Source organism: Rhinoderma darwinii, chromosome 2 (genome assembly GCF_050947455.1).
Source record: "Rhinoderma darwinii isolate aRhiDar2 chromosome 2, aRhiDar2.hap1, whole genome shotgun sequence".
Taxonomy (NCBI): domain Eukaryota; kingdom Metazoa; phylum Chordata; class Amphibia; order Anura; family Rhinodermatidae; genus Rhinoderma; species Rhinoderma darwinii.
Window position 1 is genome coordinate 296,706,748 of NC_134688.1, and position 16,529 is coordinate 296,723,276.

Genomic DNA, 16,529 nt, shown 5'->3' on the forward strand with positions numbered 1-16,529 from the left:
TGGCTTTCGGGCAATGCACAGACCGTGGGAATCACAGTCATGTGCATTGGCCCATAGGTTATAATATGCCCTATACTATCTGCAATTGCACATAGTATGCGGATGCAAGTGCACGGTCGTGTGCATGAGGCCTCAGACTGGGATACTAGTCGTGACAGCAGCACTTCAGAGCAGGAACACAGAAAAAAAAAACAATATAAAAAAACCATTGTAGTATTTAGTCTGAAATTACATTTACTACTGTATTGTTCACTAAAAAGTGTAGTAAGATCGCACTAGACCCCCACACGCAGAAGTGATAGGTACACATTAAGCGCCTACACACCAGGGGTACTGGAGCTGAACTAGGAAAACTGCAGAACACAAATTTATCAAATGGGTAGATCATATATTTTGGATTGTGAGATAAAAGTACCCAGAGTAAACTGGAAGATCATGCACATCAAATGCCGCTGTTATCGCCAGAATTTGTCAAAATGTTAGAAAACATTAGATGGCACAGAGGCATTATGCCAACCACATTATATGTGTACCATGTTATTCTCTATTTCAGAGTTATACGGAATACGTTAGGAAAAAAGTCTCTGTATAAAGCCTCATGTACACGACTGTAGCCATGTGCACAGCTGTGATTTTCGGGGCGGGGTGACACCCACGAGCCGCCCGCAAATCGGGGGCCGTGCACATGGCCATTATTTGCTATGAGCCTGTACCGCAGAACACGGCCGTAATAAGACATGTCCGTTCTTTCTGCGGTCTGGGCCATGCACGGACCGTGGAAACCACGGCTGTGTGCATCTTGTGTGTTGAATGCAGGGAACTTTGACATGCCCTGCCGTTGCTTAACAACGTATCCGAGAAAAACGAACGGCACACGGATAAAAAAAAACGGATAGCACCCTGAAGAAATTGACTGAAGTGGGCATGAGGCCTAAATTCTGTGCGGCAACCCTGCCAGCAGCTTCATGTTGTGTTGTCCACAGCTGGCCCTCATGGGTTGCCACAATCTGTGACCAAGGTCATGGGCCAAGCAACCAAATTCATAGGTACACTATATATACTGTGCAAGGTTTAAATACCTTTTAGTCTATGTGTATATACGTATATATTTATATCTGGAATATTATTTCGACTGTATACAGGCACACATACAAGCGTATTTATCTACGTACACACACGCACATTATATGTAAAAATGTGCGTTGGGCGTCGGGAGCTCTGCAATTTTCTCACGGCATTGTGGGATGAAATAAGATGTAGGCAGAGAAGACCGAGAGGAAAATGCCCGCAGTGCTGTGGGAGGCGCGGCCTCCACCAATAGCTGGAGTGGTTGGCTGAGCAACTGCAAGGGGAGGAGCCGCTATTTCAGAGGGACGGCAAGAGTCAGAGCGCTAATCAAGTCTAGAGAGACATACAGCTTGCGGAGAGGGCTGCGCTACACTGTGACAGGTGAGGCACGGGTGCTGGCTACCTGCTCGGCTGCGTGTGCTGATTTTCCTCAAAAATATCAGGGTAAAGGTTGGGCGGTAACTTGTGGGCCGGTGGCGGGCTACGCAGGTCGGTAGGTGGGCGGGTGTCGTCTATGGGATGCAGAGCCCTACTGTGAGCTATCATATGGTGGGGGGGGAATGGCGCGAAGGAGCCTATGTCCACGTCCTGTGGTTAGACGTTCCACCTGTATAGCTGGCCAACTCCTATCGCTACCTCAGCGAGTAGATATGTGCACGTTCATCTCGGGCAGTGTGGCCCTGTGGTGCCTGTTCTTTCTCGCCTGACATGATGGATGTATTGTGGCCCGTTGTTAGGGAGGATCCTCTCTGTATCATTCGCTGCATCATCTCTCATGGCAGCTTGTGAGGGGGGTTTTCTGTCCTGTGGTAGTTTTCCGCTGCATCCTCAACGCTTGGTAATAGGGGCAGGGAGTATTGACGTCCTCAGATCATCTGTTGAATTTCTGCAGATTGCAGGCCTCCATGATCGCTTTCATCCAAAGCCTAAACTGGCATCCACGGCACGTTGTCGTCGGGATGCCTTAGTCTATACGCTGGTCCTGTATTCTTAAGAATTCGTCTTTCCAGTTGATGGCAGTGTGGTTACTTTAATAAAGTAGTGCCAAAGGACATGTGCCCGAGTGCTCTTCTCCAGCTTTTATACTTGGAGTGCTTCTCGTGTGACCCACATCCCTTTTGTCAGGTGATGTAACATCTATCTGGCTTCTGCCCGCTAGCGGATATCTTCAAAAAGTTCCGTAGTTTCTTTCAGTAAAGTAACTTAGATGTGCCCTTTTATAAAGGGTTTAATCCGTATAAAACATGGTCATGTTTAAAGGCTGTATATTCAAATAGCGAGAAGCCCGTTCCCTTTAAGTAGCCATTTTCTGTGCGGGGGGAGGCTGGCTGAAGTTCGCTTTTTTTGGTCTTCCTCCAATCCCATTGAATGTCTGCTCCCATGATCGCTGCTTTATCAAGTTTTGATTCACACGCGCACGTGTTTCGATTTGGCTAGAATAAATTGCTTTGCCCGTTTTATACCAATACAATTATCACACGTACTAGAGATTTTTCTTAAAGGAAAAACATTAAACTGTTAACGCTGGCCAATAGCCATTCAGAAATCTATGAAACTTCTGTTACTGTAAATGGGCCTTAAAGAGGCTCTGTCACCAGATCTTGCAAACCCCTATCTGCTATTGCAGCAGATAGGCGCTGCAATGTAGATTACAGTAAAGTTTTTATTTTTAAAAAAACGAGCATTTTTGGCCAAGTTATGACCATTTTTGTAGTTATGCAAATGAGGCTTGCAAAAGTCCAAGTGGGTGTGTTTAAAAGTAAAAGTCCAACTGGGCGTGTATTATGTGCGTACATCGGGGCGTTTTTTAATACTTTTACTAGCTGGGCGTTGTGTATAGAAGTATCATCCACTTCTCTTCAGAACGCCCAGCTTCTGGCAGTGCAGACACAGCCGTGTTCTCGAGAGATCACGCTGTGTCGTCACTCACTGGTCCTGCATTGTGTCAGACGAGCGAGGACACCGGCACCAGAGGCTACAGATGATTCTGCAGCAGCATCGGCGTTAGCAGGTAAGTAGCTACATCGACTTACCTGCTGCTGCAGAATCAACTGTAGCCTCTGGTGCCGGTGTCCACGCTCGTCTGACACGATGCAGGACCTGTGAGTGACGACACAGCGTGATCTCTCGAGAACACGGCTGTGTCTGCACTGCCAGAAGCTGGGCGTTCTGAAGAGAAGTGGATGATACTTCTCATCAGAGCGCCCAGCTAGTAAAAGTATTAAAAAACGCCCCGATGTACGCACCTAATACACGCCCAGTTGGACTTTTACTTTTAAACACACCCACTTGGACTTTTGCAAGCCTCATTTGCATAACTACAAAAATGGTCATAACTTGGCCAAAAATGCTCGTTTTTTAAAAATAAAAACTTTACTGTAATCTACATTGCAGCGCCTATCTGCTGCAATAGCAGATAGGGGCTGCAAAATCTGGTGACAGAGCCTCTTTAAAGAGCGTCTGGGACATGTTGAACTGGTTAATTGTCTAGCACGGAGTCCAGTGTCTTTTTATTTTTCTTCACCCTCCCTATAAGCTAATTTGCTGTAGTTAGCCAATCCGGTGGAGCTAGCTTCTCTACCTATGATAACCAATCGATGCGAGGCAGCCTGAGGGTAGTTTGCGCCCTGTTGGCGAACTACACAAAATTAGCATAGAGGGAGCCAACAGAATAGTGGGCTAGATCTCTGAAATGGGAGGGGGGGTCCAGAAACTGCTGGAATCTGGTACAGTGCTGTTCAGGCCATATATCGTGTTCTGCTTTAGGCCTCATGCACACTTCCATCACCACTTTTACGGCAGTTTCTCACGGATCCTTGTCCGTTTCAAACGGACGTTGTGTTTCCGTAAAAAAAAAAACGGACGGTATTGAGCTTTATTTGAACTGGTCACATGTCCCAGTCTATTGACTTTGGCACGGCCTGCCATTGCTAGGGCAACGGGTCCGTCAAAAACGTCTGTTTTTTTTGACAGACCCATTGACTTCTATGGGCCGCACGGTCATGGAATCACTGACTAAAGTAGGACATGCTCTACTTTTGACGGAACAACGGACCCGTCAAGATAACTGAAGTGTGCATGGGCCCATTGAAATGAATGGGTTCAGGGTGCGATCTGTGACAAACTGAAGTGGGCATGAGGCCTTATATGACCAAGTGACCGGTCCTCTTTAAGATGCCCCCTGTTAAAATCTCCTGTTTGACAACATTTGAGCACACACTATGCTGTCTGGGCAACAGGCTCTTGGGTGTTTACTGGAAACAATTGTGTTTTTTTTGTTCTCTGGAATGGCAACTTAGGCCCTATACAGAGAGAAAAATGTGCATGCGTAAGGCGGAAATGCTGCAGATTTTCTGTCTGGAATTATGGCTGGAAAATCCGCAGCAAATTGGATGAGATTTAACAAATCTTATTCAGACGCTTCTGAACTTTCTGTGAAGATTTTAATCTACAGCATCAGAATGGTTGCGCGTTTGGGTATTTATATTCCCTTTTAACCCAAAGGGGAAATTCTCAACAAATTCTGACCCATTGCAATATTTTCTGCTGCAAATCCGTAATAAGTGAGAGTAGGAAAATGTAAATAAATTTAAAAAAAAACCTCTCCTCCCCCTAGTGCTGCCATAGTGACACGTTTCTTCGCCCCCCTCAGTGCTGCCAGCCTCCTGGGATGATGTTTCACGCAACCACATGCCAGGAGGCTTGCTCACCATGGACCAGACGGGGGAGCCAGGGACCTGTTGCTGTGGTACTGCTAGGGGAGATGTGTTGTTTTTTTTTTTGTATATATAAATAATCATTATTTTAATTCTCTTTACCGCAGCTGCAAAACTGGCCAATAATCTGCACAAAATCAAAAACTTCTTGGTGTGCACTTTCTGCTGGAATTCCCTGCGGTATCTAGTTTAGATTTGCTGCAGTCTTCCGCAGCAAATAAAACCTGTGTGAACATACCTTAAGACCGGGTTCCCACGGTTCAGATACACTGCGTAAAAATCACGCAGCGTATTCGACCTGGAACCTGCACTGCAGTACATCCCAGTTTTTCGGATAGCATTTCTGCTGCGGCAACCACTAGGGGTGGGGGGGGCCCATTCGTACTTACCCCTTCCATCTCTTCTGCAAGTGGTCCGGCCTCCTAAGATTATGTTGCAGCCCATGTGATGCTGCAGCAGTCACATGGGATGAAATGTCCTCCCAGGAGGCTGGACTGTGGAATGAGAGTTCTGGGTAAGTATGTATTTTATATTTCCTGAGTTGCGACTATGACTTTCTGTTGCTAGATTTGCATCCCTATTGAATTCAATGGAGAAAACGCAACAAATTGAAATGTTTTGGATTTAAATTCCACACCGCAGGTCAATCTATTAATGTTTACGCTGCGGTTTTTTTTCTCGCAGCGTGGGCATCAGATTTTCCAAATCTCATCCACTTTGCTGCTACTGTAAATGCTGCTGTACAGAATTCCATTGTGGAAATTCCGCAGCTTTTACGCTACTTGGGAACCCGACCTTAAAGAGGCTCTGTCACCAGATTTTGCAACCCCTATCTGCTATTGCAGCAGATAGGCGCTGCAATGTAGATTACAGTAACGTTTTTATTTTTAAAAAACGAGCATTTTTGGCCAAGTTATGACCATTTTTGTAATTATGCAAATGAGGCTTGCAAAAGTCCAAGTGGGCGTGTATTAGGTGCGTACATCGGGGCGTTTTTAATACTTTTACTAGCTGGGCGCTGTGAAGAGAAGTAACATCCTCTTCTCTTCAGAACGCCCAGCTTCTGACAGTGCAGATCTGTGACGTCACTCACAGGTCCTGCATCGTGACGGCCACATCGGCACCAGAGGCTACAGTTGATTCTGCAGCAGCATCAGCGTTTGCAGGTAAGTCGATCTTACCTGCAAAGGCTGATGCTGCTGCAGAATCAACTGTAGCCTCTGGTGCCGATGTGGCCGTCACAGATCTGCACTGTCAGAAGCTGGGCGTTCTGAAGAGAAGAGGATGTTACTTCTCTTCACAGCGCCCAGCTAGTAAAAGTATTAAAAACGCCCCGATGTACGCACATAATACACGCCCACTTGGACTTTTACTTTTAAACACACCCACTTGGACTTTTGCAAGCCTCATTTGCATAATTACAAAAATGGTCATAACTTGGCCAAAAATGCTCGTTTTTTAAAAATAAAAACGTTACTGTAATCTACATTGCAGCGCCTATCTGCTGCAATAGCAGATAGGGGTTGCAAAATCTGGTGACAGAGCCTCTTTAAGCTGGATTTACCCGTTCCTGTAGCAAATTCTGGCCAGTGGATTTCACCTCTGCTACATTGAAGAAAGTAAACCTACAAAATGGAAATGCTGCAGATTTGAAAATCCCCCAGTATGCTCTGATTTCCGTCCGGAAAATGTTCAGTCGCTTGTGGATGAGATTTGTTCAAATCTCATCCACGTGGCTTGGGACAGCAATCTTCTACAGATTTTATTGCACACAAACTGCAGCATTTTCATCCTGCATGAATCCAGCCTTAGTGGTGAAATCTGCTCCAATTTAGCAAGCTGACAGGCATGCTGTGGATTTTGAAGTCTGCCGGTTTGGGGGCATGATGCAGATTTATTTCCACTAAAAGCTCATTCACATGTAAACTTCCTTTCTTGTGTACGGTAATGTTTGTTGTTTTTTTTTTTTTTGCTGAATACGCACTGCAAATCTGGAGTATGTAATGGATTATTGCAGATACAGCATCATACATATTAACAGAATTGTCTATTGCAAGTGGAAGTTTTCCAATAAGAAAAGCTGCTGTTTCTTAGCCAACCCAACTGCAAACTGTTGTAAAAATGTAGAATACTTGACTGCAAATATGAGCTGCAGAAACTCCGGACATGTCTTAGGCCCCATGCACACGAATGTATTTTTGCGGCCGCAAATCTACGGCCCGAAAATCAGTCGCGTACGTGAGGCTTAATTACGGCCTGCAAATTCTCCACGAAAGTCAATGGGCCCGTTGAAGCTGCGGATACACCTCCATGTGACATCTGTAATTTGCGGAAGTGTTGCTAAGCGACGATAGGAAGTTTTCATTGCACTTTTTTTATGATCCGTGTTTTGCGGATGACACACTGATGCACTACGGATGACTTCATCCGCAAAATACGGATCATGGTCTGGGAATTTGCGTACCAGAATAACGCCACGGTCGTGTGCATGAGGCCTGAAGGTGCTGCTGTTACATTTCCCATTGTTCTAGAATGTTGTAAGAATAGTGAACTAAATTGCATCTTGTCTGTCCTAGGTGCAACATGTCTGACAGAAAGGCTGTGATAAAGAATGCTGATATGTCTGAGGACATGCAGCAGGATGCAGTGGACTGTGCTACACAAGCTATGGAGAAATATAACATTGAGAAGGATATTGCAGCTTATATCAAGAAGGTACAGTGCATGAACACATTTGTCACTGTAAATGGCTATTGTAAGCTATATGGGCACTAGTTCAGTTTTGATAACCAAGGATTGGTCATTCAAATGCTAAAACTAAACTTTTCTCTTTCAATTGCAGGAATTTGACAAGAAATACAACCCAACTTGGCACTGCATTGTCGGCAGAAACTTTGGCAGTTATGTAACACATGAGACAAAGCATTTCATCTATTTTTATTTGGGCCAGGTTGCAATTCTCCTCTTCAAATCAGGCTAGAAAGAATGAAAATCATGGACTGTAATGCACTGATGGCTGGAGCCAGAATCCCCTCTAACATGGCTGTGCAGCTGCATGGACTGTATACTATATTTAATGTGTATATGTTGCAGTAAAATGACTTTTGTTTAGTTGCCTGGAGACAAGGCGGCTTTATTTTGTTACTGCTTTCTTTTCCTTTTTTTTCCCCCTTTTTGTTGTATTGCACTTGGGGAAACTGTAAATGCTTTTCAATGGCCTTTAAACAGGAAGAAAATAAACTATTCTACATCAAACACAATGCCGGTGATGCATATATTTTTCCCTTCACAATTTGAGTTCTAGTAGCACTAAGCTGGTATGGACTTGCGTATCAGGATGTATGGATTGTCATATAATAGGCAGTGGGAATCTGCACCATAGCTAGTCAAAATTAAATTGCTGTGAATTGACCAACTATTGAATCATACTTAACATTTCTTCAGCTGTTAAAATGGTCAAGATCTGGCTTCATGAGCTTCTGCTTAAGGCTGGGTTCACACATTGCTGTAGTGTGCTGCACAGCCAAACTGCATGTGGTTTACTTAGAATTGCCATGGCTATGAGATTTGGCTAATAGCAGTGTGGAACATCTTTCAGCGTGTTTCACCTGTAAAACAATCTTGTTGTAGCGTATGAACCCAGCCTAACCTTGCCATGCTTTGTATGTGTAGAGACCTGCCTGGCTTGTTAACTTGTGTAGCCATATTGTCTTTACCTCCATCCTTCCAATCCATTTATAGACTATACTTGATTCAAGAGGTTACATGCTGTTGTAGTGAACAGATATTTTATCAGACTTGTTTTACTATGACCTAAAAGGTTTCATTTTGATGCCTACACTAATATCTGTATTGATAAAATAGTCGTATGTAAATGTTCCTATATTTTTAATGACAGTCACGACCAGCCTATGAGGAGGAACAAACTAAAACAGCAGAAGCACTTTTAGGTGTACATTCCTTTTAAAGGACCCACAAGGTAGAGAATTATATGTATTGACAAACTGCAAACTAAATAAAATTGCCCTTAAACCTGATGATGCGTGGCAAGGATCTTTCAGGCTACTTGTCTGGGTCTAGGGGGTCCTCCTTGGCTCTATAAATGTTGCCATTTTTATAGCACATTGAACAGTTGTCGTGGAAGCTGCAACACCGGATCTTGTGTAGAAAAATTTACTGGTTGTGGAAGGGCTGAATTAAGTGCAACTTCTACAAGATTGTACAAATTCAAAGCTCAAGTTATGGAACTATAATCGGCAAAGTAATGAGGTGGCTACATGGGTGACCTTTACAGTAGCTGTTGGATGATAACCATAGTAGTGTACAGTCCATAAGGGCATGGTCACATGGCACTTAAAAAAAAAAAAAAAAAATGAGTTGTAAAATACGCTAGTGTTTCTTGTAAAGCGCTTGCTAATGCAAAGGCGTTTTTTGGCACATAGTTAGAACTTCCATTGACTAAGAACGTTTGGTACAAAAGAATTGATTTGACTTGGGAAAAAAATTGATGTGCTAATGGTATTGTGACGCGTCCCAAAATACTGCACGCTGTGTGAACTGGGTCTAATGGGTGATGTTTCATACATTATGACCTTTATTTTTTTTTTAATTTTTTTATCAAGCCAGTAATCCTGAAAATATAGGGGTTCTGTCAATCCAACATCAGACTAACTGACTGGGCATCCCACCATATTTTTGGGTCATGCTTTCCGCAGGTGAAAATCGCTTAACTGTTACCCACAGATCTGCTGTTTATAAAGTTTAGTCTTGCTTACGAACATTTGTGTTGCCAGTCCAAGCCTCATGCAACAAAATTCAAGTCGTTCTGAAATGGTAGGCACCAGTTAAATTCCTGGGGTGGATCCACAGTGTGGTCGAACGACTATTTGAATGCATCTTTTTGAAATACTATGAGTAAGCGCGAGGCTTGACTACAGTAGTAGTGCTGCCGAGATACCGATAATTTTATGAGGGTATATTCAGATGTTTCAGTAAAGATGCAGAACTGCATAGGTGAGAAAAATGCACGTGGTTTAATGTGACTTACAGAATTTCCCTAACTAGCACAGGTGAAGCTCAATCTGCAAAGCTGTGTTTCCCCATGTGGCCAGAACCGTGCCTCAACTGCAACGTCTGAATAAACAGAGTGACATACTAGTTTTCTTATGGCTAGTTAATGTGTATTAGAATAAGTTTGGTTTTGCTCTAGATGCCAGTTTTTGACAATGCATGGGACAGGATCACCAATGTTTACATTTTGTTTGTAGCACAGATCTATTTTACAGGTTCCAGTGATGGCGTGTTAAATATATGGTTGTAGACTAAAAATTTGCTGTGGTAGGATCTCCGCAACGACTGGTGTTGATCAATCTTTGTTTTCAGATCTGCAGGGTCCAAGTTCCCCATTTTTACAAGAAGGGGAAAGATTGAGTTCACAAATGCAAATTGGAAAACCTGTGTGATAGAACTTGGGGTCAACAAAAGCTCATGAGGCCTCCTACACCGCTGAATGGGGTTATTGGTAAAAATCAATGTTGTGGCAGTAACCAAAAGGCAGAACGGCAATTTACCACATTCCAGTTAAAATCGAAAAAAAAAATGTTTAACTGCTTTATTTGTACTGTTGAGTTATACATTTTATTTTTTTATCCATTCAGGCCTAAAGCTGTTTACACGATTTCTGACTCCTTTATTGAACTTCAGTCCGTTGTGGGAACTGTAAGTTAGGCTCCATGCACACGGCTGTGATTTTGATCCACAAAGTACTGATCCATTAATTTAGATTGCCCATGGACACCTTCCCGTGTATATTTACGGAAAGGTGTTCGGACCGTAGAAATGACCCGCAACAAATAGGACATGTCCTATTTTTACGGACAGTGCTCCCTTACATTATAATGGGAGCACGGCCCACAGGCGACTGCCCGTGCCTGTAATCACCGGCTGGGATTATGGGCACGGCCGTGTGCAGGGGAGGGGGCCTTACACAACTGACTTTCCTAGGGTAACTTGCAGAACATTGCTACAGGAGGGGGAAAAAACTGAAATGACTCCTGGTTTAAACAAAAAAGGGGTAAAGTGCAGATTCTCAAATGGCTAAGTTTTTATGTAGACTCCAATCTAGTTAAAGGTGGGCTTTGGGGTAAAGCACATGGGGCTTCACTTAAACTTTTGTATAAGACTACCTTGCCCTGTTGCCCATGGCAAACGATCAGAGCTTTACTTTTCTTACACTGCTCTGAATAAAAAAAAAAAGTTGCTGTGGGAAACCCGGGCAGTTTCGTTTAGATTATTAGAGGCCCACTTTTTTTTTTTTTTTTTTTTTTATTATAATAAAAATAAAAAAAGTGAATTCTGAGACCTCTCCACAGACCTGTAAGTAAAATGCCACCTATGATCCATGAGGTGTGTTAATAGAAATCTTTTTTTTGCAGCTGAATGTTTAGAAGCTGGAGTTGCTTTCTTCTGTATATACGTACTTATTCAGAGCTTCATTATGCTGATCTGTGGGAGTCCTTCATTTAATGAAGGAACTGTAAGGTGCATGCTTTAAACTTCTATTTTTTTTTTTTTTTTTTTCCAAAGTAGAATTTTATATAAATGGTCCATTATTTTGGTCTGAATTGTGCACCTTACATATCATCGGTACCTGCAGTGTATGTTATCTGACAGGTGTTGGTATACAGTTTGTGTTTTGTTTGGCAAAATGTTACCCTGTCCTGGTTTGCCACAAAGTTGTGCTTTATATTTTGAGAATAATTTGTATCTCATTGTGAAAACTATTTTATTGTTGTGACTTTATTTCTGTGAATAGGCTAAATAAAATGTCCATTATGAGCTTACGCTCAATACCAGAGTGATCGTTTGACTTTTGTGTAGGATCGATATTGTACTATTGGAAGCACTTGGCCTTACTGTCTTTTAGTAATATGTTCAAACAGGGAGAATGTGCTGTGTAAAAGCATACAGCATATCAGCCCTGTGTTCCGCAGGGAATTCTGGACGAAAATCTGCACCAAATTGTGGTGCGGTTTTTGGGCCTGAATGTCCACTGCTGAAAACTGCGCAAAATAAAATAAGACATTCATACTTGCGTAGCCATGGCTACGCATTCATTCACCGATCGGCAGCCCAGCCTCCTGGGATGAAGTTGCATCCCATGTGACCGCTGCAGCCTGTGATTGGAGGCCGGCCTGCTTGAAGAAACAATTCTGGGTAAGGAGTTTTGTTTTTTTTGTGGTGGAATCGCTGGCGACTTAGCTGCTCGCTGAAAGAAAAAGCTCCATGTTTTCTTCCAGCGGTTTCTGACAACTCTCTGAAATCAATGGGAGGCAGAAAATCTGCGGCGCAAGTTTCTGAGCGTTTTAAGCAATGTTCTTTTGCCTGCAGTCCTTGCATTATCTTTAATGGCCACGGGCAAAAAGCATTTTTGCTGAAGTTGCAGTTCAGTGTGCATCTGCGGTTTTTATTTTTATGCGCATGTCAGGTTTTTTCTTTCCCCTCATTTCTTTAGCAACTGATGTGTGAGTCACGGACAGCATATGGATGACGTCCGTTGTCACGCACCCATTGACGTCAATGGGCTTTGTGGTGCGCAAAAAACGCACAAAAATAGAAGCTGCAGTAAGTTTCAACCAGCAGAGACACTGTGTGAAAAACGCATGTCTGAATAGCCCTGTTGAATTACATAGGTCTGTGTGACGGCCATTGGTTTAACGGACATAAAACACGCTTGTGTGAATCAGGCCTGTGATTTGTTGGCAATCAGGTGAGTGTTTGGGACACTGCAACTTTGCCTCTGCCCTATGGGATCAGGAAAAGCACAAACGGAAAAGACTGTCCCACAACTGCGACAGCACTGCTGGATGTCAAAATTAGTGTAAATACGTTTTAGATTCTGCTTTCGGCCAACGACTAAGGCCCCATGCACACGGCCGTAAAAAAATTCCGTAATTGCGGACTTGTCCGGTTCTATTGGCCGCGGACACCTTTCTGTATTGCTTTCGAAGGGTGTCTGTGCTGTAAATTATGTCCTACTTGGTATGGGAGAACGGCCCAAAAATACGGCTGGCCGTGCTCACAATCGCTGGCCGTGATATGCGGGCATGGCCGTTTGCATGAGGCCTTACAGAATTGCTTTCTTGGACTGTTAAGTTTTTCCACTTAACAAAAACCACCATGCGCATGTTCTTTGGTTGAGTGCTTAGTGGGAAGTCAGAGCATATACTCATGGCAACTGGTAAAGTTGTGTGCGTGTATATACTAGTCCTCAATGATTGAGAAGATCATCAAAAAGTTTATTTCAGTAATTCAATTCAAAAAGTGAAACTGATGTATTTAAAGGGGTTTTCCGGAAGTAAAATTAAACAATGAAAAATATACAACTTTACAATGTACTTACGTTTCATCATCGTCACCGCCCCCTTAGTAAAGCAAAATCTGCACTTCCTGTGCAGACCCGTCCATTTGGTCTGCTACCTTACTTCCGGTTTCTGGCTTTCACACTGTACGGTTACGTCACAAATGACGTAACCGTACCACGTGCTTCTTTATCTGATTAGAGCATGCGTGGTTAACACACTCCACCGCGCATGCTCTGGGAAATTAGCAATGGAATATGAAGTTGCGGGAATTTCGGCCGTCTTCCCGACAGATGCAGGAGCTGTGACAGCTGCTGTCTCGTACAGCAGCTGCCGCAGCTCCTACAGCGGGGACCGATCGCTGTGTCCCCGCTGTTTAACCCCTTAAAAGCCGCGTTCAATAGAGATCGTGGCTTTTTAGGGGTTAAGTTACCATCGCCGGCCTCCTACACGATAGCGGCCGGCGATGGTTACTATGGCAACCGGACACCAAACAATGGCGTCCGGCTATGCTATAGACGGAAGCCTAGTGGGTCCTGACAACGTCAGGACCCACTATGCTTGCTGTCAGTGAGTAGCTGACAGTTCTAATACACTGCACTACGCATGTAGTGCAGTGTATTAGAATAGCGATCAGGGCCTGCTGCCCTCAAGTCCCCTAGTGGGACAAAGTAATAAAGTTAAAAAAAAGGTGTAAAAATAAGAAAATAAAAGTTTTAAAAGTGAAAAAATCCCCTTTTTTTCCCCTTATCAGTCATTTATTATTAATAAAAATATATAAATAAAAAAACTATACATAATTGGTATCGCCGCGTCCGTAACGGCCTGAACTACAAAATTGTTTAGTTATTTATGCCGCGCGGTGAATGCCGTAAAAGAAAATAATAACAAACCGTACCACAATCACAATTGTTTGGTCACTTCACCTCCCCAAAAATGTATTAAAAATAGATCAAAAAGTCGCATGTACCTAAAAATGGTAATGATGGAAACTACAGTTCGTTACGCAAAAAATAAGTCCTCGCACGGCTTTATTGATGGAAAAAATAATAAAGTTCTGGCGCTTAGAATAAGGTAACAAAAAGTAAATTATTTTTTACAAAACGTATTTTATTGTGCAAACGCCATAAGACATAAAAAAAACCTATAAACATCTGGTGTCACCGTAAGGCCGGGTTTACACGAGCGTGTGCGTTTTGCGCAAGCAAAAAACGCGGCGTTTTGCGTGTGCAAAAGGCACTTAACAGCTCCGTGTGTCAGCCCTTTATGATGCGCGGCTGCGTGGTTTTCGCGCAGCCGCCATCATTATGACACTCCGTTTGGATGTTTGTAAACAGAAAAGAACGTGGTGCTTTTCTGTTTTCATTCATCCTTTACAGTGCTGTTGCGCGAACCCCGCTTGTCCCACAGAATTGCTTCCGTGTGACATGCGTGGTTTTCACACACCCATTGACTTCAATGGGTGTGTGATGCGCGAATAGCGCACAAATATAGGACGTCGTGCGTTTCACGGAGCGGACATACGCTGCGTGAAAATCACACACTTGTCTGCACGGCCCCATAGACTAACATAGGCCCCTGCAACGCGCGTTGCACGGACGTATAACACGCTCGTGTAAATGAGCCCTAATCGTATCGCCCCATAGAATAAAGTGAATATGTCATTTATAGCACACGGTGAACGCTGTAACAAAAATAGAATAAAAAAACAATAGTAGAATTGCTGTTTTTTAGTCACCACGCCACTTAAAAATAGAATAAAAACTGATCAAAAAGCCGCATGCACCCCAAGAAAACTACAATGAATTCCTCAAGGGGTCTAGTTTCCAAAATGGGGTCAACTTTTGGGGGTTTCCACTGTTTTGGTACCACAAGACCTCTTCAAACCGTTTAACCCCTTAATGACCAGGCCATTTTGCGCGTTAATGACCTTTGGATTATTTTTTGTTTCTTCACGGTCGCATTCCAAGAGTCGTAACTTTTTTTTTATTCCGTCTATATGGCCGTATAAGGGCTTGTTTTTTGCGGGACGAGTTGTATTTTGTAGTTGTACAATTTTTAGATGCTTATAATATATTGATTAACTTTTATTAACTTTATTTTAGGAGAGTATTGAAAATAAGCAGCTATTCCAGCATTGATTTTCACGTTATAAGTTTACGCCGTTTACTATGCAGCGTAAATAACATGTTAACTTTATTCTATGGGTCGGCACGATTACGGGGATACCAAATATGTAAAGGTTTTATGTTTTCCTACGTTTGCACAATAAAAAGCCTTTTAGAAAAAAATTACTTGTTTTTGCATCGCCGCATTCCAAGAGCCGTAACGTTTTTATTTTTCCGTCGATGTGGCCGTATGTGGGCTTGATTTTTGCGGGACAATGTGTAGTTTTCATTAGTACTATTTTGGGGTACATAGGACTTATAGATTAATTTTTATTTAATTTTTTATGGGGGGAATGGGAGAAAAGAGCGAATTTTCTCAAGGTAAACAATTGGGAGTAATGTTACTAAAACCATTAATTATCAAGAAAAAGATAGTCAGAGTGCACTAATATATTAATAGAGGAACATTGCATTGATTTAAAAAATAAATAAAAAAAATAAATAAAGGATTGGAAAACCCCTTTAACTCCTTAATGACCGGGCATGTTTGTACCTTAATGACCAAGCCAGATATGTCAAATCTGGTATGTCTGACTTTATCAGAGAATAACTCTGTGAAAGTTTTGAATATCCAAGTAATTCTGACATTGTTTTTTCGTCACATGTTGTACTTTATTTTAGTGGTAAAAGTAGACTGATACGATTTGCGGAAATTAATTAAAAAAATAGAGAAATTGAAGAAATTTTGTAAAAATTATCATTTTTCCCTATTTTTAACTGCAATATGTCACATATGTACATACATACTGCACAATTTTTTTAATTAAATATATATTTCCATCTCTTTACTCTATTTTGGCAGCACTTTTGAAAGAAAATTTTTTTTTTTTGAGCAATTTGGAAGACTTACAAATTTAGTAATCATTTTATACATTTTTAAGTACATTTTGTTTTCCTGCACCAAGCCAGGTTTTCAGAGGCTCATAGGTGTCAGAATGGTGGAAACCCCCACAAGTGACCCCATTTTGAAAACTACACCCCTTAAGGTATTTATTAAGGGGTGTTGTAAGTATTTTGACCCCACAGTTTTTTTGTAAGAATTCATGCAAAGCAGGCGTAAAAAAATATAATTTCACTTTTTTCATAAAAGTATCACTTTGAAGACCGATTTCTGTGTAAAGTGACCATGAGAATGAAGAAACACACCCCAAAATATATCACCCTGTTTCTCCTGGTTTCAAAAATGCCCCCATTGTGACCCTAATGCATTGCTTGGA

General features: G+C 42.4%; 1 protein-coding gene across 1 annotated transcript; it reads left to right on the forward strand.

The window, feature by feature from the left end:
* Positions 1–1,342: 1,342 nt before the first annotated feature.
* DYNLL2 (dynein light chain LC8-type 2) lies at positions 1,343–11,635 on the forward strand. The gene is made up of 3 exons (XM_075853483.1): positions 1,343–1,449; positions 7,361–7,499; positions 7,627–11,635. The coding sequence occupies exons 2-3, from the start codon at positions 7,368–7,370 to the stop codon at positions 7,762–7,764; spliced, it is 270 nt and encodes an 89-aa protein (XP_075709598.1). The 5' UTR covers positions 1,343–1,449; positions 7,361–7,367; the 3' UTR covers positions 7,765–11,635.
* The last annotated feature ends 4,894 nt before the right edge of the window (positions 11,636–16,529 follow it).